Source organism: Miscanthus floridulus, chromosome 4, assembly GCF_019320115.1.
Source record: "Miscanthus floridulus cultivar M001 chromosome 4, ASM1932011v1, whole genome shotgun sequence".
Classification (NCBI taxonomy): Eukaryota; Viridiplantae; Streptophyta; class Magnoliopsida; order Poales; family Poaceae; genus Miscanthus; species Miscanthus floridulus.
Window position 1 is genome coordinate 121790633 of NC_089583.1, and position 25134 is coordinate 121815766.

The window sequence follows — 25134 nt, forward strand, 5'->3', positions numbered from 1 at the left end:
TATATATATAGAGAGAGATATACCTCTACTCACAGACCCATAAGTCAATAAAAATATAGAAATAACAAATAGGTACCAGGTGTAGATATGATTTTCACGAGAGATAACAGAGAGAATCTAAAGTGCCAATAGAGTCCTAGATGAACAGGAGCACCTGTTTCATTGGGCAAACGAGTACTTGTCCGGTTAGAAAAATTATAAAAAAAAGGTAATACATGTTCGTTTGGCGGTGGCTTGTCGTAAACGATCGTAAATTTTTAGTCTGAACAATATTTTTTTCTCACATAAATCAGCCAGCGGTACTTTTTCATGAACCAGTAACGATATGAACCAGCCAACCGAAAAGGCTCGAAGGTTGCCGTTCTGCTTCGAGAAGGCATGCACGCATGCAGCCATCGAGGAAAAAAATAGATGAGGCAGTATGTATACGTGCGGCCATGGGTACACGCTCCCGATTGATACCGCCATGGAGCGTCTTCAAATCCGACCCCGATTGCTCCCGGAGACACACGACGCTCATAGCTCGACCAGCTCGTAGCAATTTCCGAGACGAAGAGGACGACAAACACATGTCGTACATCCAGGGCTCAGATCTTAGTGAAGGAATTACACGCAAAGAACTTGCACACCCACGAACAATACGTACTTCTCGCTTACCCACGTCGCCGTGCATTAGCGAAAAGCAAGCTCGCTGGGTATAAAACGTGCCAGTGAACGCTACAGCTTCTTCCTGGGCCATCTCCGAGAGGATTTGAAGATACGGGACCAATCGATGGAGTTGAACCTAATGGACAGGTTCTTTTCAGGCGGCAACAAAGTGAACACGATGGAGATCAGCTTGGATGTGCACGATAACCCTTTATCGAGGGACGGACGATCCGCGCAAGTTTTCCATGGGGACGACGCACCTTGCACTGATGGCGCTTGCACCCGTCAGCTATATATTACAACCACAGTGGCTAGCTAAGCGGTGGCAACTAGATTGCTGCGAGCGAGCCGAGCTATGGGCATAGGTAATTGGTTATATATACATCATGCTAATCCAATCCACTTTCTAATTGATTTGAGATTGACCACCGTCCAACGAGTCATCCCAAGAGTTTCGATTGTGCACTACATAACGTGCCCTTCTAAAACACAAAGCCAATTGAACAATAATAAAGCATAGGTGGATTCCGTTGGAAAAATAAACAGGATTTACTGATTGGTCCACAGCGACTATAAATTTTATTGTTGTGCAAAATAATTAGAAATACAACAAACAACATTATCTAAAAAATAACGACAAAATAAATGAACTAGGCTAGATTATTGGCTCAAAGAGTTGTCATCTCCTTAAAATAGTGAAATTGATTGTCGTGGCATTTCTGCCATCACCAACACCCGTTGCAAGCACGAGCAATTTTGCTAGTTAATATAAGTAATTGGGATAATAGAGTTCTTACTCTTGTTCAGTAAGCAATTGTAATTTTGCCCCTACTTTTTTAACTTTGTGTTTTTACCCTTGTTATTTTAAACTGAATGGTCCGTTTGCCCCTACTTCTCACGTCCGTCATATTAATATAGATTAAACGAATTAAAAAATTCCAAATTTGAAAACAAGGGCTAAATGACTATAATGCCCCTTATCCATATCTCCTCATCCTAGACTGAAGCACGGGCGTCGTCTGTCTGCATCGAGCTTGGGTTGTTCGTGAGTGCGGGTTCCCGGCGGCGGCTGCAGAAGCACCGAAGGGGAGGCAGTGCCTCCAGAGCGCGGGCGCGGGAAGGGGCTGCCTCCTGGTTATGGGCACGGGGCCACGGCTCTAGGTGCGGGCACGACCTTCCTCCAGGCGCGGGGAGGGGCCGCGGCACCCGCCTGCCGGTCGGCCTGCGCGTGCTGGGCGGCGGCGGTGGCGCCCTGCCTCGGATCACCGGCGGCGTCCGCCTGCAGGTCCAGGCGTCCGCTAGCAGGTCCCGGCAGCTCTTGGCCGCGGGTCGTCTTCTACCTCTAGGCGCTCGGGTGTGTGGCTACAGGGGCACGCACGTAGAGGGGCCGCGGCTGGGCGGGCACTGCGGCCGTGCGAGCTCGCGGCGCGGCGAGTGCCGCTGGGCGGGCGTCGCGGCATGGCCGGCGGGCTTGAGGGAGAGGGAGGACCTCCTCGCCCAGATCCACGCCACCGGAGAAGGAGACAGAGGAGCTCCTCGGTCCCCGTGCCGTGCCGTCGCTGGAGGGAGGAGATAGGGGGCTCCCCGTGCCGCCACCGGATCCGACGTCCCCGCGCCGAGCTGCCACCGGATCCGTCGTCCATGCGCCGCACCATCGCCGGAGGGAGGAGAGAGGGGGCTCAATCCCCCGCACCGCCACTAGATCTGGCCGAGGGAGCGGAGGAGCGTCGCCGGATCTCGCCTCCCGCCGCATCACCCGCCTCGAGCCGCGAGGACGCGGCTACGGCCCTCACCACCGCGCCACCACGAGCTCCAGCCCCCGCGAGCTCCAGCCACTACGCCGCCGGGGGGAGGAACGCCGCTGGTAGGGGAGTGGTGAGGCGCCGCTGGGCTGGAGAGGGAGAGGGAGGGGTACGCCCCCTCCGGCTTCGACCTCGGCGTGAGCGGGTCACTGTACGCCGACCGGAGCCGGAGCCGGAGCCGCGGGTGCCGGATGAGGAGAAAATTGCAAATTTAGGACTCCAAACAACGTGCTTCGCAAATATAGGACTCCAAACATCGTCTTCGTAAAAATAACCCTCGAAACGTTGGCTTCTTGATTTCCATGACATTTGGTGTATTAAGACTCTTTTCTCATCGAAATACATGTATTTGTTCCTAAAGTGACCCTTTTACCGTTCTAGTCTATACGGCTCTCTCATTCCAGCCCCCGACCTGTGGGCAGATAGAGTTGCTCGACTCTTGCAACGGGATCCCCCTCCTGCTCTGCTGGGGTGCTCCACCACCTGTTGTCTGCAATCCTGTAACCAGCGAGTGGCTTGCTTGGCCCCAACCAAGCGAGGCCCCTGGGCAGTATGGTGCTCCAATGAGAGAGAACAAGTGGATCCGCTCTGCTGTGCTAGGCTTCGATCCCTCCTCGAATTTCCATGTTTTTCAGCTACTGGAGACAGAATTCGGCATAACTAATTATAAAGTTGAGGCAGTGGAGATTTACTCATCTAAAACTGGAAGATGGATTTTTAGTGAATGTGATTGGGGTGCGGATGAATGCCATCTCTTTGATGGCAGCATGACGTATTTAAATAGTGTCATACACTTCACTGTCCAAGGCGGTGCAATTGCTGCGGTGGACACCCAGGGAGAGGCATGGAGGGTCAACCGTGTGCGCCCGCAATTCAGTGAATGCTATGGCAATGGCTTCACTGGCCACTCTCGGGGGCGCTTGCTTTACATGTTTGATGACGACAAAGGGGATTTTTTGTCGGTCTATGTTCTTGAGGATAGAGGCAGCGAGGAGTGGACTTTCAAGCACAACATCAGCAAGGCTGATCTTTTTGGACCAAGAAAGTGGACCTGGGGGCCATACTACAAGGTAGTTGCATTTCATCCAGATGCTGAATTGATCTTCTTCTATGACTGGCAACGCAATAGACTGATCTCCTATGGAAATACACGTATTTAGATGAGAAAAGAGTCTTAATACACCAAATGTCATGGAAATTAAACGCAATAGACTTTTTTTTTAATTTATAGCTTTTGCTATGCATAGTAAAAACTTTGTATTTAGGAAATGTCTAGGGAGCACCGCAGAAGAAAGCAGCTCTGCCTTGAAAATTGAAATATAATTTCCTTACCATCTCAATAAATTTATCGGAAGATGTTCCAGACTCATCTAGGCAGTCCCTGTGTCCTGTCACTATCTCTATGATTATTACTCCCAAACTGAATATGTCCGACTTTGTTGAGATTAGACCTTTGTTTATGTATTCTGGGGACATGTAACCCCTGCATTTCAACATGAGTGTGTCAACATTGGAGCTTTGAGACAACTGTAAAGACAATTCGTTTTAGTTATCACCAAGAATAGCTATCAATTTGACACATACAATGTTCCATCGCGACTTATCGTGCAAGTCCAAGTTTTCTCCTCACTGAAGAGTCTTGATAAGCCAAAGTTTGCAATTTTTACCACCATATTGTTATCGAGCAATATGTTTGCAGGTTTCAGATCCATGTGAACAATACGGGCATTAAGTTGCCATTCCTTGTGGAGATAATGTAAACCGTAACAAATACCCTCAATTATTTTGTAGCGCGTGTCCCAACCAAGACCAGAAAATTCATCTGCATTTGCAAAGAAGCATTCTGAAAGTGCTGAAATGAAAAATGGGCATGCTCTAACTACATTATCTATAGTAGGAAATGAAAGAAGAACAAGATACGATACGCCTTTATTGAATTGTTATTATACCTGAAAGATACGCACGAAGGTTTCCTTTAGGCATGTACTCCAAGCAAAGCAACCTTTCTGACTTCTCAGCCCAGATGTATTTTCCGTTGTACTCTGTGTATGTTTTCTCATTTTCAAAACACCAGCCTACAAGTAGCACTACATTTGGGTGCTTAAGCCTCATAATAAGATGATTGGCTTCATTCCCAAAATGCCTACCCTTAACTCCTGGTATTGATGAGTAAAGTTTCTTCACAGCAATCGTTTCCCCATTTTGTAGCACTCCCTGTTTCAACTCTCTTATTAGTACATGCATGAGTTTGTGCGTAGTCTGGTGACATATATATCCCATATATGTTTCATTGTTTGGCAAGTTCGAAATATCTTACTTTATATACTGTGCCAAAGCCACCTTCACCAACAAGTCGCTCATCAGAGAAGTTGTTTGTGATGTTTCTCAAATACTTTAGTGGTAGATTGTGTGGTACTGAACATCCATCTTGTAACATGCTCTCCAGCTTATCATATCTACTAGACTTACCATTCATTTTCCTTCATGCAAAATCCTGATTCCAAAGTATCTTCACATGATAGCCAACATCTATTTGTCTTCCCCAGCATGCAGGGTACCTTCAGCAAGTCGGGTTGCTGTTTCTGTATCAAACATTTCACCAAACCAAGATAACTGTATGAAAGAAGTGTCAAGATAAGCGAACCAACCACAAAGACCAATTGTTAGGTTTGTTGCATTCACCCTGAGAAATAATTTTAAAAAAAGTATACAGGCACCGAATTGCAACTCTTCTACTAAGTCACCACCTTCTTTCGTATGTACAAGTGCCCCAGCATGAAACTGCCCAACTTCGCAACAGTACAGTACAGTGGAATAAGATCCAACTTGATTCTTCTTCAATATCTCCCAAAAAAAAATCAATCATCTAGCAATACTTAAGGGCAAAAGTGAGGTGCGCAGTACACTGCTATTGTTACTCGTCTTAGATACCTTACACTAAACTTTGGCGTGTATCTATATATGTTTTTCCCCACCAAATAATTTGGTACTTTGGTCCAGAAATCTAAGAAAGGTGCTGAAAGAAACTAACAACAACACAACTCTAGCTGAGCCAACTGATTTTTTTAGGTACCATTTAGTTCCACTTCATTTTGCAAAATTTTTCAAGATTCTCCGTCACATCGAATCTTTGGACGCATGCATGAAGCATTAAATATAAATAAAAAATAAAACTAATTACACAGTTTAGACGAAATTCACGAGACGGATCTTTTAAGCCTAATTAGACTATGATTGGAACTAATTGCCAAATAACAACGAAAATGCTACGATATCATTTCGTCAAAAATTTTGCAAACTAAACAGGGCCTTAGAGTACAAGCCAACCAGTTTTTTCGATCTGAACAGCGTACAGACTTCAGAGAATAGACAGACACAGACATGAAGTATTGGTTTAAGGTTCAAAATCATTTCTCAAGCAACATGCTAAAACACTCAGAAAGCATCAGGGTTTACAATATCGGCCCTTGCTGTAAACACAAAATCTCAGAAATATCGGATCAAATTCAAATCATACAAAAACTGGCATGATTTTACTACAAACTATCACTAGTTCATCTACATCACAATTGCATATAACAAGAAGCAAAATATATATCGCAAATTATAGCACCTGCTTGATATATGTGAGTGTAACCAGTATAAACATTCCCAAATAGCAGCCAGGATTGTGACCGTCCGCCACAGCTCACGGGGAAGAACCGAGGAAACAGAAAAGAAGAGAGATATATATCGCAAGTCACAGGAGCACGGGGGAAGATCGCAAATAATGGATCAGGGTGCTCACGTCGTGCGATCGTGGTCGTGGACAATCGTCGCGTTGTTTGAGCAGAGCGGAGGGAGAAGGAAGCTGAGAAGGGGGAAGGGAAAGTGGAGGGCGAAGGGTGGAGGAACCGTGTGAGCCTATAACGCGGTAATGTAAAGAACACGGCGAGCGTCGCACGAAAGTTGGGCGGTCGGCCAAAGCTCCACTAAAGCAGGCTTTAGGCTATCTCGGACGACCGACAAGACCTATTCCACGTTTAGTTTAGGTAGCGCTATAGTAAAAAATTCAATATCTATTTTTTAGTCTTCTTCGACAATAAGACTTAAAAGAAAACCCTTTCTGCAAATAGATCTTCAGGAGAGATGATACTTAGATTTTGGTTATACCTCTCCTGAAACCCAAAATGAGTCTTTTATATAGGTACTATGTTGGAGGCTATAAATATTATGTTGGAAACTCATTTTAAGTTTGGGTCTCCTAGTAGGTCTACTGTTGGAGATAGCCTTAGGGTTTAATAGAAATTTTAACGCGCTTTATGACACAATTAAGTTTATATTTACTCCTCCCATCTGCTTGCATGCCCGCATTTCACGCGGCCGCTCGGACCTTGTTGTGCCAACTCATGGCATGTATATATGGCCATGCAGCAAGAGCCCGTTGGCCCAGCCCAAGGCCTGTTTTTTTGTTCGGTCCGGCGGCTAGCGGGCCCGGGCTGGCATAGCCTGGAGGAGCAGGCTGTGCCTGGGCCTTACCCCAGGCACGTGGGCCAGCACGGCATGGCCCGCTCCTCAACCTGAGGCCTGCTAGCGGCCCGGCCTGCCCTCTCCCCGTGCCCCCGCATATATAAGCGAGGAGTGTCGGCTTGAGCTGCCCCCGCTCGTCCATTCGCCTCGCTCGCTCCGTAGTCCGCTCCCAACCCTAACCCTAATCTCCGCTCGCTCGTCGTGATGCGGCCGCTCCCTGCTCGTCCAGTCGCCACGCTCGCTCCACAGTCCACTCCGGCTCTCCCAACCCTAACCCTAATCCCCACTCGCTCGCCGCGACGGTGCGGCGCAATCTCTGCTCTCTCTCTCTCTCTCTCTCGCACGCATCCACGATCTGACGAATCTAAGCTCTCTCACGTGATCTTGTCCGTCGTCCCTGACTCCGGTGACCTCGATCCGCCTATCTGACCCTGTCTCCACTCTCCTCCCTTCTCCCTCTCTCCTCTCGACCTCTTGCTCTCGGTGAACTATGTGAGTTCGTGACCGTGTTCCCGTCCGTCCCTCCTCCGCCGTTCGCCGTCATTTCTAATAGGTGTCTCTCCTCTGGGTGGCCCTCGTCATCTCCAGCACCGGGCTCCGATTGCGCAGATAGTCCACGAACCCTAACCCTAACCCTAGATCTGGATCTCTATCTCTCTGACTCTATTTTTCTCCTCCGCGTAGGTCGGTTGTCGATGCCTCGTCCTCTTCCTGTGGCATAGACCAGGCACGGTGCCCGCGCGCACCATTGAGGAACGGTGCTAGAGATCAGCCCTCCGCAATCAAGGTTGCCATGGCGGATGACGATGATGTCGTCTATCCACTCACCGACAACGATGACCTGATCGCGGTAGGGATGGTCTGAAAGGTCCTTGTGTGGTTTTGGTAATTGAGTGATAATCTAGGTGGACTAATTGTGTTTATGTGAGATACACAGGTAATTAGTCCACAGGTACATGTGTGTGAGCAACATATGCCATGAAGGTGAAAATGGCTTGGAGATGTTGCAAAGCTCACATATGTGATGATGAAGGAGCTCATTGCACATGAGACATGACATTGAGTCATGTGATCAAGGTGGAGAAGATCAAGACAAGACTTAGCTTGATGGACCGGTTGCAAGCGTGAAGGGCACGTCGGAGGCTTTGGAGCGATGGACCACGTGGCAGTGAAGCTTGAGCAAGACTTGGCGTCGATGGACGAAGGCAACGGTGAAAAGCAAGTGAAGTCAAGATCTATGAACTAATATGACCACGTGATGATATGAAGTGGATCATATCATTGTTGATCATGTTGGTGCATGTGTTGCATCAACATTGGAGGAGATGGAATGGAATGCGCAAGGCAAAGGTATAACCTAGGGCATTTCATTTCACCGGTCATAGGTGTGTAGAGAAGTTGATGACCGGGTTTAGGATAGATGATCGTACTATTAAGAGGGGCAAATTTGTTTGTATATCGGTCATCTAGTGCCACTCGAGTGATCTAACATTGCATCATCGCTAGGATTGAGTGGCGTGGCAAGTTGAGTGACTAATCCTTTGGAAAATGATTGTAAAAATGCTAACACACATACACATGATGGTGTACACTTAGTGGTGTTGGCACATTTACAAAGGAGATGAAGTTGGAGTTGATGTGGATCAACTCGGCGATGGAATAGAGGTGAGAAGGGTTCGGAACTCCACCGGTGGAGTGTCCGTTCGTAGAGTGCGGACAGTCCGACGGTGCCACCAGCGTCCTGTTTCGAAAAGATAGGGTCTCACAGAGTGGACTGGACACTGGTCACGTAGTGACCGGATGCTGGGTTCCAGCGTCCGGTCAGTAGTGGCTATCAGCGAGCAGGCGTCGGTCATCGACTGGACGCTGGCGCTGGAAGTGATTGGACGCTGGCCGTATGCGTCCGATCAAGGTGACGTGTGATGACGCAGGTAGAGCAGAGAAGCTGGAAGTGACAGGACGCTGGTGCTGTGTCTGATCGTGACTGACCGGACGCATCCGGTCATGTCTGGTACCTTACTGGAAATGACCAGACGCTGGGGTTGCTGTGTCCGATCAGTTCAAGCTGCTGCGTCCGGTCGACAGATGACCGTTGAGATCGGGCGAACTGTGTTTGAAGAAGGGATCACGTGACGTGCATCGCACGACCGGATGCTGAGGTCTAGCGTCCAGTCGATCGGACCGGAGCGTCCGGTCGTCCCGACTTTTGCCTAGTGAAGGGGTAACGGCTCTATTTGTTCGTAGGGTTATAAATAGAAGCCATGGTCGGCCTTGGGCCAGAAGCTGAGCACACTAGAGCCTTGGTGGCTTGTGTAGTAGTGCTTGGGAGCCCTCCATCTTATATATACTTGATAGTGATCATTCGATTATGTGAGAGAGTGATTCTAATGCGATTGCATTGTGAGGTTACATCGAGTGGCACTAGGTGATCGAGTTGCAAGCCGGTGGTGCTTGTTACTCTTAGAGGTTGCCACCTCCTAAACGGCTTGGTGGTGGTCTCTGTTGAAGCCCGCAAGAAGCATGTGCGGTGCTCTAGAGAAGAGCTTTGTGAGGGGCATTGTGCTCGCCCCGCGGAAGCCACGAAGAGCAACTCTAGTTGAGCGTGTCATTGAGCTACCCTCACTTTCGGGGTAGGTTCTTGCGGTGCCCGATGTGTGGGCTTGGCGGGTGATGCCAATTAGCCGCCGAACCACCAAGTGAACGGTCGACACAACGGGGACGTAGCGTGTTGGCAAACACGTGAACCTCGGGAGAAAAATCACCGTGTCAACCTTATTCTTCCCGTTGGTTTGCATCCTCGTTACACAAGCTTGTAATTACTTTCATATACATTGTGCTTGTGTAGTTGCTCTTGTAACTAGTTAGCTTATGTAGCTTATTAGTTACCTTCTTGCTTGTGTAGCATAGAAGTAGCTCCCTTGCGTGGCTAATTAGGTTTGTGTAACATTGTTAGTCACTTTGCTTAGTTTGTGTAGCTAAGTATTTGTGCTCTCTAATTTGGCATTGGTTGTCTTGTTATTGAGCATTGCTAGTGAGCTTAGTTGGCTTTGTGCTTTTGCTTACTAGCATGTGTAGGAGCTCCCCTATTGCTTAAAGTACTAGTGGCATAGTTTGTGTGACCTTGCTCCTAGAATTGGTTAGGTGAGCTCTAGCTAGCCTGGCACCTTTGTTGCTTAATTAGTATCTTTGGAAGGTGCTAGAGAACATAGATAGAGGGGTGTAGTCTTGGCTAGACCGATAGTTCTAATTCCGCACTTGTTTCGGTTAGCCGACGTAATTAATTTTAGAAAAGGACTATTTACCCCCCTCTAGTCCGCCATCTTGACCTTACATGGTCCCCGAGGACGACAACGACATCCGTGACGACGCTACTGTGTTGTTGGGTATCGATGTCGGTTGCGGCTCTGCTCCGATCGATCTAGACGGTGGCGCCGGTGGTGGAGGGGCGGCATCGGCGTCGTCGACGACGGCGACAGGGACGCCGATCGACTCCAACAGCACAGATGATATCTCATCTCTTGGTAAGCGTAAATCTAGTGTCTAGGTTGATTTTGATGAGATCTATGAGACTATGGATGGTTCAAAGATTCGAACTGCTGCTATCTGTAAAATGTGTAAGAGTAAATTGTCTGCTAGATCTTCTGTTGGCACTGACCATTTGATTAGGCACAAGAAATCTTGTAGGAAAAAGGCTGATCACGCTGTTAGGGTTTAGTCTAGCGTTTTCTTTCAATCCTGATGAATCTGTGCATAACTAGGACTACAATCCTGTTGTTGCTCGATCTGAGTTATGCCTGTTAATTGCTAGGCTTGACCATCCATTAGGTATAGGTGAGACACAGGCCTAGGAGGATTATATTGTTCTTGCTCATAACCCTAGGTTTGCTAAGGTTTTTAGATAGACCACCACTAGAGATCTTGGTAAGCTGTTTACTGAACGCCGTGATATGCTTAAGAATTTTGTATTTCCTTCTTGTTAGGTTCATAAACTCAGGGTCCCTAATGAGCCCGCTTTCTAACAAAAGCTTGGCCCAGCAGACGGAATTACAAACGACGCGCAACTCCTAAGTCGGCCCAGATACCTAACGATAGGTTGGAAGAGCGGTCCAGTCTCTGACTGGAAGGCCTGGCCAAGGAGGGAACGACGCTCGCTTTCGACTCTGACCCGCTTTTCAGATCGGAAGGCCTAGCCAAGGAGGGGACGACGCTCGCTTCCGACTCCTACCCGCTTCTCCGACCAGAAATACACCGAACCTCTGCTTACGACTCTTCTCCGACCGGCACGGTCGGAGCCAACTGGGAACGACCGGCCGAGGACGCCCTCTCGGTGAGGACCCAAGAAATCAGACGGAGCAGATAAGGAAAGGCGCTCAAGTTAACCGCAATACTGAGGACCGTACCCTGTAGACTTGCAGGACGGTACTGTCAGGCCATGCTAGATGGGTACTTTGCAGCCTTCTAGACATGTTAGAACATAAACAGTGTTGTAGGCGTCGGCATTTGTCCTACAGTATCATAGGTGCTGACATTTGCCATACCAGAAGAACACGATGGAGCCTGCCACATGCATTTGGGCGTCAACAGTATTGTGGGCGCCGACAAACTATATTATACCTGACAGTGTGGGCAACAAGACTAGGGAACACTCTCTTTCTCTCTCTCTAAACTTGTAAGACCATCCCCTTCACCTATAAAAGGGGATGTGCTATCTCCCAACAAAGAATGATCATTCCGACCCTACTCTGCTAGCTTTAGACATTCTGAACACTCGAACAACTTCACGGCTCTAGAACTCTAAAGCTACACAAAGCACACGTTCCAATACTTAGCGTACGTAGGAGCTCCCATCACTCTTGGCCCTTCATTTCAGAGCCCGACCGAACCTCTAATACCCCCCATCTTATTCCCACTTATTTGTAACCCCACAACAAACTTTGAGCACCTGAGCTTAGGAATAAAATCACCGACCGACTTAAACTAGACGTAGGGCACGTTTCCTGAACCGGTATAAACCCCGTGTCATTGAGTGCTAGACCACATCCGATCACAACATACGGTAAAATGACAAATATTTATTTGTTGGTCACTTTTCACACCAATACTGTTGCTTTGACTTCAAACATTTGGTCTGGTAATGCTAAGGAGGACTATATTAGTGTTGTTGCTCACTATGTGAATGCTGATTGGGAGTTACAGAAAATGGTTATTGGTCTTAGGTTGATTGAGGTTAAATATTCTGATGAAAACATTGCTGAAAGAATTACTATTGTGGTTGAGGAGTATTGTCTGATTGACAAGATTTTCTCTATCACTCTAGACAATGTTTCTTCTAATGCTAAGGCTATGAACACTTTGACACCTCTATTTACTGGTTACTTGGGTCCTGATCCTTTGGATCCTAGTAACCGTAAGTACAGTCTTGTACATCAACGTTGTGCTTGTCATATCATTAATTTCATTGTAAAATCTGGATTAAAGAGGTTGAAACCTTACACGGAAGATTTTAGAACTGCAATTAACTTCTTAAATTTCTCTAATCAAAGAATTGCATTGTTTCGGGAGTACTGTAATGCTAAGGGTGTTAGACCTAAAAAGTTTGGCTTGGATATGGATGTTAGATGGAATTCTACTTACCTAATGCTTAAACACTTGCTTCTATACAAGAATGTCTTTTCTGTGTTCATTAATTCCCACTATGGTTCATAATTATTGACTACAAATCATTGGTATTTTGCTAAGAAGTTATTGGAGTTCCTGAAACTCTTCTGTGACTCCACTGTTGTTCTATCTGGTGTTTATTATCCTACATGTCCACTTCTTTTGCACCATATCCTAGAGATTGCTTCTCATTTGCATGCATGTGAAAAAGATCAAAATCTGATAGCTATTGTATATCCTATAAAGCTTAAATTTCTTAAATATTGACAGGACATACCTCTGTTATATTAATATGCATTCATTCTTGATCCTAGAGCTAAGATGAGAGGTTTCTTTAATGTGCTGCAATTAATTGGTGAATACACTGGTTCTGAGTACAGTTCATACTATGCTGATGTCAAAACTGAATTGTATAAACTGTTTAACAAATATGAGAGCAAGTTTGGTGCAGTTAGGTCTTAAAGGGTTGCACAAACATCACATCATACAGGTAAGAAAAAGCAGGCATGGGGAAGAATTTTTTACCATGGATCAGGTGTTATTGGTCCTTCTCCTCTCGCTGTCACTTCATCTTCATCTAATTCTGCTATTTGTAAGCTCTCAGCTTACTTAAACAGTGACAATGTCACTTCTTATGAGGATGATTTTGACCTACTTCTGTGGTGGCGTGACCACAAGCTAACATTTCCAATCCTGTCTATAATGACTAGAGATATCATATCAGTTCATGTATCTACTGTCTCTTCAGAGTCTTGTTTCAGTTTAACAGGTAGGATAATTGAGGAACGGCGGCGGCGCTTGTCACCAGAGACTGAGGAGATGCTATGACCACAAATAATGAAAACAACTACATAATGAAAAGTTCAATACTATGACACATTAAACAATATAATAATACTAGAAGTACGTGCCGACAAGCTAAATAACACAGTACATGATCTAAACATGCCCATACTTAAAGTGCATTACATGACAACACAATAAAAATCTAACAGTAGACAACATTGTTTATAAATAAACCATAGAACTACTAAGTAATAGAGGGTACTGAGTGCAACGAGGCCACTTTCTATTCCTCAGGGCATCAGGATTCTTCTCCATCGCTGCTTTCGCTCGGCGTGCACGCTCAAGCTTCTTCTTCCTCTCCTTCCTGTACGCAGCAACACGCCCCATTTCCTCCTCTTCCTTGTGCTCTTTTTTGCAGCCTCCTCTCCGCATCTCTTCTTCATCATCTCCTTGTTCTCTGCCTCCCACCGCAACAGTTCTGTATCCATTCATTGTCTTCAGGCTTGATCTCAGTGTCGATCAACTGCTCAAAATCATAGAGCGGTGGAGGGATCTGCAAAAAATACAATTGTTACAAAATAAAAAAATTATGCAAGATGTCATATGACATAAACATCAATTACTCACCATCTTGTTAATGCGGCGCTGATGAAGTGTAGGCTCAAACACAAAATTGGAACACATCCAATACCTCTGCCTATACGTGTCCTCTTCATCGGACTTGGCTACCTTGCAAGGATCGCCACAAAAGCACATGGGTACTGTAACACCACTAGAAAGAGCCAATGGGTCGAAGGCATTTTCGGTCATCCGACCATAACTACAATATAGCCATTTTCGTTCTAAGAACCGAAAGCAATTAACATTAAACCCTACACCTAGGGTTTTTCATTTGATCCACAACAATGAACCCATATCATATCAACGTGCGCTGAGGTTATCTTGGTTTGGTAGCTTTTCCACGCCTTGGCATCCTACGGTTGTATAATATAAATATTAAAATTGTATGAAACCCTAAGTAATGACGATTCTTAAGTTGAAAAATCCGACTAATATATGCCGAATCGATTTGAAAAAAAAACTAGAAGAGAGCGAGGATACCTTGCTCTCGAAGATAAACAAATCAAATCAAAGTTTTTAAGGTCCAATATGCCGATTCGTGAGGTAGGGCGAAGTGGGGAGAGAAAAAATCCGAGAGGGAGGAGAAAGAAGAGGAAGAAGGCTCGGGCAGGAAGGTTGGACGCCGGGTTAAAACACCACCTCGGCGCCATAGATCTTGGCGCCGTTCTCGGCGCCAATAACCATGGCGCCAAGCTCGGCGCCAAGGTGCCTGCTAAGTCACCGCCACGTCTGCGCCGAGCCCAAGACGTAGGCGCCAAAATCTATGGCGCCGAGACGTGTAAGCTTGGCGCCACCAACAATAGCGCCGAGCTAAAGGTCTAGATTTTAAAAGCATGCCTCCATAAACATATTTGTGAATTTTCTTAAAAATAAAAGGCTAAAAACAAAAAAAAAATCGGCCCGGCCGGCCGGCCTCCGCGACGATCCAGAAAACGATTCCCAACGCGCCATGAGCATGATCGGGCTGCATGCGCTGCCATTGCAAGCTGCATCCCTGCCGGGCCGGCCTCTCTCGTTAGCTAGGACGTCGCGGTGACGACGGATCCAGCACCACCGTACGTCCCCATCCGTACCTAGCTGTACGTACGTGACCAGTAACAGAAAGCGTCTCCATTCCCAGGCCGCCACTTCAATTCCCGCACTTATTGCGACCGTACCGATCCATCGAATACATCTTGTTGCAATCGGCCACGCATGGTGACCTCCGCCCGTTTTTTGTTCAGTACAGTAGTCAGTACGCAGAGCGATCGAACGAGTACGTGCACCTGAAAATCCCTACCACCATATATCCTCAGGGTCAGGGTCAGGGTCAGGGTCAGGGTCAGGTTGCCCAATGCATGGCCATCGACGCACACCAGCATGCACCGGCCGGCTGATGACATGCGATCGAGTACAACCATTCCATTTGCGTGCCGCGCGCCCGCGCTCTGACGGTGAAGCCGCTAGATGCTTGTATTGCTTGGGATCGACATGCTAGCTACGACGGTGTGCACTGCTCATGTACATGCGATCGATCCAGTGGTGGGGGTACGTACTACACATGCAACTGTGTCTATGTGTGTGTGTATGTATGTACAGCTGCATGCATGGTGTAGCTACACGACCCGCTCTCAGGGGCCGGGGACAAGGGCAGGATGAAAGGTTACGGCCTTTCACCACGCCTCGCCTGTCTGTCCTAACGTACGTACTGTACGTGTATGCCGCGCGCGGCGTCACCTTGCAAACGACAAACTAGCCATGCATGGTTCTACGGCCGTGCCCTGCATGTTTGCATGCTGCCCCGATCCAAAGGGGGAAAAAGTCGCAAAGCTAATAAAGTTTACGGCGGTTGTCGTTGCGTTGCGGCGCGCCAGAGGAGAGGAGTGAGTGCAGTTGCTACTGCTAGCAGTGGTCGCGGGCAGCGGGCTGGCCACTGCCCAAGGCCAGGCCGGACACGAGGTGCTCTGCTCTGTGGCCTGTGGCCTGTGGCCCTGTGTGGGCCGTGGCATTGGCAGGCACAGGCGAATAGGCGATGGTCCAGCCGGCCGGCGCGAGGCAAGAAGGCAGGCAGCGCCGTGGTCGGGTTGGATTCCAATGCCATCTCATCTCGTCTCATGTGCATGCATGCACGAGAACGCCGGCAGAGCGGGGCCGCACGGACACATGGGCGTGACTAGGCCGCTGCCACGCTGGGCCCCACCGCCATCCGTCTCGCTCGTGATCTGCATCTGATCTACCCCGTTGTTGTACTGGGAGTACAATGTTCAGTAACCACGCCGACGCCGGTGGTGATGGTGGACGTCTCAGCTCTCTGCTCTGCTCGACTGCTCCTCTACAAACGACGGAGTACCAGGGTCTCCATCCACTGGGCTGCTGCTGCTCGACTACCCCTATCTTTCCACGCTGATTCATGTCTATCTATGACCAGTACCATTGGCAAATGGCAAAGCAAAAGTTTTTCAAACATGTCCACAGCAGGTCCAGTGAACAAACTCTACTAGCTAGCTAGGGTAGGCACCGCTTGAAGGGCTAGTAAGCTAATAGGCCTGTGTTAATTATGCTGCAGCTTCTGCGGTTAGTAGCATTAATCCCGGAGTCCGGAGGATTGAGGAAAAAGGAAAGGAAAGCTGAAAGAACGAACGATCGCGCCATGCACTTTGTTGCGCGCCACCCGGCGTTAACAAACGCAAGGCGGCACAGCTGGAGCTGGAGCCGGGCGGCGACGCGAGATGCCGGTGCCGGTGCGCCCGCGGCCCGTCCTTCCGGTCTCTGCCTCCGCCTCCGTCGCCCGGCACACCGACAGCGCCGGAGACCGATCGGGCAGGCGAGCACGAGCAGAGCATCATACAGCCTGGTCGTTTGGCTGTGGCTTATCGTAAACGATCGTAAATTTTTAATCAAAACAATATTTTTCTCTCACACAAACCAGTCAACGGTATTTCTTCACGAACCAGCAACGATACGAACCAGCCAATCGAACAGGCTGATAGTGGACATGATCCGCTTTCCTGCCTGCCAGTACCAATTACTAGTTCCTTCACTAATCATCTCATCAGCAGGTGCTACTGCTACTTCAGCTAGTACAACTATTGGTTTATAACCCGCATGTGCTGATTTGTACGGCTAATTTATTGGGAGAGAAAAATATTGTACCATGGCTGATAAGCCGAGAGCAGCCGAACACGCCGGAAGTTTAGTAGATGTCAAATCGGGTATTTAATACTAATTAGAAAGGCTAAACATGAGCCTAATTAGCCTTAATAGATCCGACTCTTAAATTAGTCTCAATTTATGAAATTAGTTTTATAATTAGTCTATGTTTAATATTTTAAATTAGTGTTAAATATCTGATATGACAGGGACTAAATTTTAGTAAAAGGCTCCTCAGGAACTACCGGTCTTCATCCATCCAGCAAATAATTGTGTGGCGCGGTATATTCTCCTTTTTCCTCTTCAGAGCCTCACCGGCTAATTTCTAACATTACCCGTCGCATTCAGATCCCTAGCTTCCGATTTTGAGATGTCGACGTCGGCTCGGTGGATTGGTTTTGATTTTACATGTTCGTTTTATCGTAAATGATCATAAATTATTTACTGCTAGCTAATCTGATGTGAGAAAAAAATACTATTTCAACTTATAATCTACCACCAAGCCAACAGGGACCAGCGTGTTTTCTTCGTGTCCCCGAAAGCGTGTTCCCGAAAGCGTCGCCTTTCTACGACCCGCCCGCCCCGGGTTGGCATCTTTGGGTTCATGGGTCGCGTCCCCGAAAGCGTGTTCCCGACGTAAATGATCGTAAATTTTCAGTCAGGAATAATATTTTTTTTTACACCAAATCAGACAACAGTAAATAATCTACGATACGATACTGCCTCTGAACAGGCTGAGTCAGTTCTTCGTGTGCCACGTTCGTTTCTTCTTCTTCGTTTCTTCGTGCGCCACGTTTTTTTTCAACATGAAAACTCATAGTAGTACTATCAGCAGCTCTTCTTTTTTGTTAAAGCTCGTACTAGTAGAGCAAGTGTTTTACTGTAACCAGGTCTTATTACCAGAGTGAAATGAAATAGCTGAAGTGGTGAAGAAATAAAAAAAGCATGTTCGTTGGATCATATTCAACTTATAAGTCATAACTTACCAGCCAACGAATAGTATTTTTCTCTCATATCAAAATAGCAATACTTTCAGCCATAACTTATACTCAGAGGAAGAACTAAGGTAAGCCATGGCTTATACTCAGAGGAAGAACTGAGGTAAATGTAGGCACCCACCACACCACCAAATCATTCACCGCACAGAGGGCAAAATTATTTCCATATCTTTCACTTTCCTTTCTTTGTATTATATAATAACACTGTCCACTACAGTAGATCCATTCGACAAGCAAAAGTAAAATCAAAGAAAAAAAACGGTAAAATTAAAAAAAAAAAACATCTTTTTGTAGTGACCTGCATCTGCATCTGCTGAAGGACTGAAGAGTGGGGGGGACCGGACCGTCCCCCGGCCCCCCAGCCAACAACGCTGACACCTCTCCTCCCAATATTGACTACAGCTCGGTTCAGCGTCAGCAGGCTGTGGAGACAACACAGAGTGGTCCTCCTTCAATCACATCCCCCTACACTGGGACTGGGACTCGTTTGTTTCTTTACTAATCCTGTGAGATCTTTTTTACACACAGTGGACCAGCTGGTCTGGTCCTCCTCTCCAAGCCTGTCTGTCACGTCTGTTTTGGCTTTGCAATGGCTGTCTGCATTCAGCAAGCAGAGCAGTCCGGGGTTACATGTGGTAGAAGTATCTTCTTGTGGTTGCTAAGCATCACACCTAGTGCTATCAGAGTGTATATGAACTAGTGGCTGTTGTAGCAGTTGCATATCATGGACATGGAGCTAGCTAGGTAGTATTACATCAACGCTGGTGGGTGGTAATAGTAAGTACTAACGGTAGTAATTAGTGGTAAATGCATGTAATTTAATAGGAGAGGAAGCAGTAATCTGTTGCTGCGAGCTGCTTCTCAGCTTGGTGTGGATCTGCTCCTACTGAGGTTTGGTTTCATGAAAAGGAAAGAAAATAAAAAGAAAAAAGGAACTGAACTAACATTATGCTTCGACTTCTCCGTTCTTTTTTGTTTCCCTATATTCCACTATCTTCTTTCTTTGCTTCTAGTATTCCTGCAGGGATCGAAACCACGAAAGTAAGAACAGCATCATTCCACGTCTGAAAAGCATATCATTTTGGAAGCATGGTGCTCAGTGCTTGAGATCCATGCATGGCTTTCACAAAAGGAAGACGATGAAGTGCTTACTATGATTAGGCAGTAGTATCATACTCCCTCCCATTGAGGGCTTAACTTTACATCCCGATCGCGCCGGCGCCGTGATCGGAGGACAGCCTGCCAGCCAACGGATTGCATGATGCGTCTCAGTCTTTGAGCAAATCATGGCGCGCAGATAGAATAGAACCGCGCGATCTGCGGGTACGATGTTGTATACCTGGACATGGGGAAGAAGTAGGGCTTCGGCGAAGGTATGTCCAGCGCAGAGGGCCTGAGATGGCCAGTGAGGCCGCCACCATTGTTGATGCCAGCAAAGGAGGCGGCGGCATTACGGCCAGGCGAGGCAGCAGTTGCGGCGGCGATCTCCGAGTCGCTGGGCGCGAAAGGATCGCGCGAGAAGGCCGCGGCGGCGGACTTTTTGGTCGGCGACGCGAACGGGCTGTCCGGCAGGTTGTGCTCGGCACTGCAGAGGAGGAAAACAACGCAACGCGTTAAAAAAGAGTCACTTCCCACGGATCAGTTGGTGAAATGTTGCTACTCTGCGTTGCTGGATCAAAGCAAAATGTGATGGACGCGACAAATGATGGCGATAATGACTTGTTTAGCGCTAATTCCATTCCACCTTTGGTCACTGTCTGCGTTCGGGCTCGCATCGCCAGCAGATTCCGCCTCATCGCCTCCGTTGAACGCCCGCCTCTGAGGAAGAAGGAAGCCACCGCTGCCCTTGCCTTGCTCCCCTGCTGAAATCGAAATTAACCAGCACAGTTCAGAAATCCCGAATATCGCCAGCTATTCATCATCCCATCCGTGCACCCGAAAAGGTGAAATGGCGTCGCATTCTGTCGCTATCCCTACCGGAATCGGGCGGCGACTCGACGGTAGGAGACGCGACAGCTCGCGTGGGGCTGAAGGGCATGCCGATGGGGCTCGGCGACGAGCGCGGCTTCAGGTCCAGCAGCTGCAGGCCCATGAGGCGGCGGCTCTGGAGCTCCATGGCCTGCTGCAGCTCGGCTGCCTGCTGCTCCTCCAGCTTCCTCCTCAGCAGCATCTCGTTCGCGCTGTGCGAGTGCTGCAGCATCCTCGAACCTGACGGCAGCGAGCGAGCATCAGTACACACTCGGTCTGAGCACCGATCGTTTTGCAACGGATGCCGAAATGCCTTACCAAGCTGGTGCAGATCGAAGTGGTCTCTGGCGTCTAACCCGTTGGAGAAATCCACCCTCTCGCCTTGCAGCTGCTGCTTCCTGCAGAGTAGCAGCAGAGCGATCGGTCATGACATGATGTCGTAGAGCGAAAAGCCTAGAGGTGGCGGCTGTATGTAGTTGCCGGAAGGGGGAGCACAAGCAAGGCAAAATGGAAGGTCGCGGCATGCCTGTACTTGTCGGGGACCTTGCCCTTCTCCTTGTAGGGCTTGACGAGCACGCGCGCGTCGCAGATGAAGTGCGGGTTGCCCTTGGCCAGGATCAGCTTCACCGTCTCCGGGTACACGAAGGTGACGAACCCGAACATGCGCTTCTGCTGGTACGGGATACGCACGTCGTGGACGGGGCCGTAGATGCTGCAGTGGTTCGCCGGAGCCGGTCAGAAGAGACCGCGCATGGTTCCCGGGGGACCGGAGCAGCGTGCTGGGAATGGAACACAGGAACAGTTACCTGAAGTAGTTGGAGACGTCCTCCTCGCGGAAGGTGCTGTCCGCCGGGAAGGTGAGGTAAATCTGGCGCGAGCCCGGGTTCATCGTGCTCGCCAAGTCGGCGCGGTCCAGCCGCGGCCGCCCCATGAACTTGTGCGCGTCGTCGCCGCCCAGCATCAGCGCCGCGGCGGCCGCTGCAGCTGCCGCCCTGCAAGAACCGGGGAGATCGTGAGCACGACAGAGAGGGGAGTGTCTACTGTCTGAGAACTAGCTCCTCGAACATGCATGGCAGACCTCTGGTTCTCGTTCTGCTGCTGCTGCAAGAGCAAGCTGAGGCACTTGGTAGCCGCGGACGGGGAGCCAGGGAGCGAGCCGGTCGGCGAGTAAGGGAAGGCGGCAGCCGCGGCGGCGGCAAGGCGCTGGGACTTGGAGCGTAGCAGGATGTCCTGACACTGCTGCTCCAGGGTGGCAGTGTCCATCTTAGCGCCGGCAAGAGCGGTGGCGTCGTCGGAGAGGCCGCCGTGCACGAACCGGCAAGCGCTGCCGTTCTTGCAGTACCCGCGGGCGTAGAACAGGCAGGGCTTCCAGCCAAGGCCGTCGGCCCCGCCGAGGCAGAGCTCGCTGACCGACGAACTCCGGCGGTGCCCTGGGCCGCCACCGTTGGCCCAGCCGAGGCCGCCGTACGGGAAGAACCCGGCGGCGTCGCCAGCCCCGGGGCTCCGGCACTCACTGGCGGCGTCGAACAGGGGCAGCTGGTGGCCGCCGGCGGCGTCGTTGAGGAACGCGAGCTGCTCCTGCAGCTGGAGCTCGTCGAGGAGCGGTTCCCCGGCGGCAAAGAACGGCGACCGCGGCGCGTTCCCGCCGGCGGCCGGGTTCATGAGGTCGTCCCCAACGCCGCCGCCGGCGGCGGCCAAGGCCTCGTCCGCCGCCGCGCCATTGATGACGACGCTGTTGCTCCTGGAGAACACGGGCGGCGGCGCCCACGACGATGGCGACGACACCGAGAGCGGCGACGGCGCGGTGCCGGCGCCACCACCGCCGCAGCGGCCGGAGTTCTGGCGCGAGAGCAGGAACTGCGAGTGCGCGGCGGCGGAGGTGACGGAAGTGGGCGTCCCCGGGCCGGAGCCGGGTGCCGGGAGCAGGCCCAGGTCCTTGCGCGCCTTGGCCATGACGGTGTGGAGCAGCGCCTCGGGGCCAAAGGCGAGGCGTATCATCTCCTTCTCGCCGTGGTCCTGGATGAGCAGGAAGCCCATGATCTTGGCGGCGTGGTCCGGGTCCAGCGCCTGGATCCGCGAGAACACCACCTTGGTGGCCTCGTAGGCGTCCATGGATGGCCGGCTCAGGCAAACGAGCACCTCCAAAGAAGAGCTGCCTTTTCCTCTCCTCTGTCCTCGGCTCCTCGCAGGCAGCTGCTGTGTGTGCTGGTACAACCAGAAGAGTGAGGCATTGTTCAGTTGCAGGTGTAACTTTGAGGTGTCACGTCACGGTGTGACGCGTGTTCCGGATATTAATAAAAAATATAAATTATAGAAACATGAAGATGAATTTATTAAATCTAATTAATTTATTATTAATATATATGTTACTGTAATATTTTATTATCAAATTATGAATTAATTAAGTTTAAAGGATTTATTTCACAAAGTAACTGTAATTTATGTAATTAATTATTTATTTAGTCTATATTTATTACTCGGGTCGAACACATGATAGAAAATGATGTAAATTTTTGGAAGAAACTAAGGCCTTGTTTAGATCATCTTCAAATTTCAAGTTTTTTCACTCTCTCTCCATCACATCAATTTTTAGCCACTTGCATGGAGTATTAGATGTAGGTAAAAAAAAAACTAATTGCATAGTTTAGTTAGAAATCACGAGATGAATCTTTTGAGCCTAGTTGGTCCACGATTAGACAATATTTACCAAATAAAACGAAAGTGCTACTATTCATCGGGTTGAAAATATTTGCAATCTAAACGTGGCCTAAATAACGCCTGAGCAAGCTCTGCTCTGCTTCGCTCAAGCTCGAGGCAGCTAGCTAGCTTCACTTCACTGGAGTAGAGTAGCTCACTTGGTGCGGCGCCAGGCCACTGGGGCAGTGAGCGGCTGCTCCATTTCCCAGAGCCCGGAGGTCGCGGCGTCGGGCAAGCTACGCTACTCTAAAAAGAGCAAGTAGGGAGCGGAGCAGCTCTGCTGTCTCCGATGGTTATCATCAGCATGTTCACCTAGGTTTATACGATAGTATTTTTCTTTTACACTAAGGGTGTGTTTAGCTAGACTGATGAAAATTTTTGGGTGTCATATTGAATATTGAAGGTATCGAAAGGATGTTGGGAAAGGTTTTTAGATACTAATAAAAAAACAAATTACAGAACTCATCAGAAAACTGCGAGACGAATCTAATGATACTAATTAATCGGTCATTAGTACATGTGGGTTACCGTAGCGTTTAAGGCTTTTTATAAACTAATTAGGTTTAAAAGATTCGTCTTGTGATTTTACCGAGAACTCTGTGCAATTAGTTTTTTTTCGTCTACATTTAGTACTCTATGTATGTGTCAAACATGCTCTTTTACTGTAGAAGACAAAATTTTTTGAAAACTAAACAGGGCAGATCAAATCATAGAAAAAAATTTCTTTTGAGTTCTGTCGTTCGAAGAAAATAAAAATAGATACAAAACCTTTTATCTATCCAAACGTTAAATAATTATAGATGCGGACCTCGCGCTGCCAGCATCGCTATCTATCTATAAGCTCCCCTTACCTCACTGTGCGCTCAGCTCTGTTGCCTTGTGCTTTCTCGGGACGGGATGGAGGAGGGGCCGGGCCCCGGGGAGGGGACGAGGGACCCCGCGCGCGAATTCCGTTTCCCTCCGGGGTGGTTCCCCGAATCCGCCCAAACTCTGCCGGGTCTCGCTGTCGGAGCATTTCCGAGCGCATTTCGCTTTGTTTTCTCTTTGGTCGAGGCGGGTGAGGAGGGATGAGGAGGATGGCCGGAGCAGAGCAGCGGATAGATAGATCTAGATCTCCGTGGCCCCCAGCTTATAAAACTCGATCCACAGGCCTCTGTCACCCGGCTCGGACGGGTGACTTGCCCCCTGCCGGATGCCCTCCGTTCCTCATCGAATGGCTGATAGAAGAGCATCTTTTCCGCTTCTCAATTCACAGCCCAAGTGCGCTTTGTGGCCCAAATAAGACCCAGGTCAGGTTGGAATGCCCTCTGCGGCCGCCGGAAAAGCACGCAGGGATACGCCACTTCAATTGTGTAGAACTGACGTTTCTCAAAGAAAAAAAATATAGAATTGACTATTCATTCTTCTCTCTATTTTAACTGTTGCCGAGCTTTCTATATAGTCGACAGTCGATTTATGAGCATTTGTCTTATTTGCTACGTGGAGAAAGAAGAAATGATGAAAATCACGAATGAGCCTGTGATTATCACGTCGTGAAAATGCAAGAACGCAGATTTAATGACAATTGAAGATAACATGATGTATTTTGCATATTTTAATAGTTTCAGCCATACTAATAATATTTATATTGCTAATTTGTTTATTACTTCTTTATAGTCGCACTCCACCTCTGTTACGCTCTAGTTTTGCCACCGTTAAGATCTTCTTTAAGTTGCTATCATATGAAGGATATTTTATTTTTTTGGTAAATTCATCTAGCATATTTTTTCTAGGAATTACACGGTACAACGTAGATGTCCACAACACGTACGCAGACTTACCCCTATGAACACACGTACGCAAATCTTATCCTTATGAGCACATCCGAAGGACTGACCTGGCAGATCTCGAGATTCACGAAGTCACCCAGGCGCCTCGCTATCGACGGGGACGTCACCTACCATTGAAAGCATAGTGCCGTTGAATCCTGAAATAAATCTCGGAAAATACGAGCACCTGTTACAAGTCGAAGACTTGAACCCGGATGAGCAGATCCCACAAAAAAAAAACCTAACCAGCTGGTCTATGATCAGTTCACGGTCCATCTAGCACATGCTAACAGATGAATTTTGGTGACCAACCCCCCCCCCCCCCCCCCCCCCCCCCCCCCCCCCCCCCCCCCCCGCTTCTCCTTTCGCAGCAGTGTGTTTTGTGGTGGATCCATCATCGATAGCAGGTACCACCGCGATGACGGTTTACCAGCACATGATGATACATGCTAGTACCCGAAACCAACACTTATTACTCAACAGTGTTTCTGTGTTTAGAACCTGCAATAC

At 48.6% G+C, this 25134-nt stretch overlaps 2 protein-coding genes across 12 annotated transcripts in view; both read right to left on the reverse strand.

The window, feature by feature from the left end:
• The window catches only part of LOC136550596 (cysteine-rich receptor-like protein kinase 37), a 39108-nt gene extending 32756 nt beyond the window's left edge, over positions 1-6352 (reverse strand). For 3 of the 10 annotated variants that reach the window (XR_010782351.1, XM_066542220.1, XM_066542211.1), the window contains exons 1-5: positions 6064-6327; positions 4768-5032; positions 4400-4664; positions 4035-4272; positions 3783-3933 (exon numbers count right to left, since the gene is read on the reverse strand). Coding sequence is in view for 9 of the 10 variants with exons in the window: in XM_066542220.1 (XP_066398317.1) it covers positions 3783-3933; positions 4035-4272; positions 4400-4664; positions 4768-4926 (813 nt within the window). In the remaining variant the exon portion in view is untranslated. The other 7 variants (XM_066542219.1, XM_066542212.1, XM_066542218.1 and 4 more) reach the window with 7 other exon arrangements.
• Positions 6353-18308: 11956 nt separating this feature from the next.
• Positions 18309-22350, reverse strand: LOC136550597 (zinc finger CCCH domain-containing protein 53-like). 2 transcript variants are annotated; one of them, XR_010782352.1, is made up of 10 exons: positions 21198-22350; positions 20926-21111; positions 20646-20831; positions 20438-20517; positions 20129-20359; positions 19896-20013; positions 19491-19736; positions 19304-19390; positions 19097-19169; positions 18309-18748 (listed from the first exon to the last, which is right to left on the reverse strand). XR_010782352.1 is itself a non-coding variant. In XM_066542221.1 (9 exons), exons 1-8 carry the CDS (start codon positions 22229-22231, stop codon positions 19351-19353), a joined length of 2121 nt encoding a protein of 706 aa, XP_066398318.1. In that variant the 5' UTR covers positions 22232-22350; the 3' UTR covers positions 18309-19169; positions 19304-19350. The 2 variants fall into 2 exon arrangements, 1 of the variants encoding a protein (XP_066398318.1); XM_066542221.1 differs by having other exon boundaries at positions 18309-19169.
• Positions 22351-25134: the final 2784 nt, after the last annotated feature.

Bases quoted from the DNA above. Each gene is read 5' to 3' on its own strand.
- LOC136550597 (XM_066542221.1), bottom strand. From the start codon at position 22,231: ATGGACGCCTACGAGGCCACCAAGGTGGTGTTCTCGCGGATCCAGGCG. The intron at 20,832-20,925 runs GTAACTGTTCCT...GAACCACTGCAG, and splicing joins GACGTCTCCAACTACTTCAG to CATCTACGGCCCCGTCCACG. The intron at 20,360-20,437 runs GTAAGGCATTTC...CGCTGCCGTCAG, and splicing joins CTTCGATCTGCACCAGCTTG to GTTCGAGGATGCTGCAGCAC.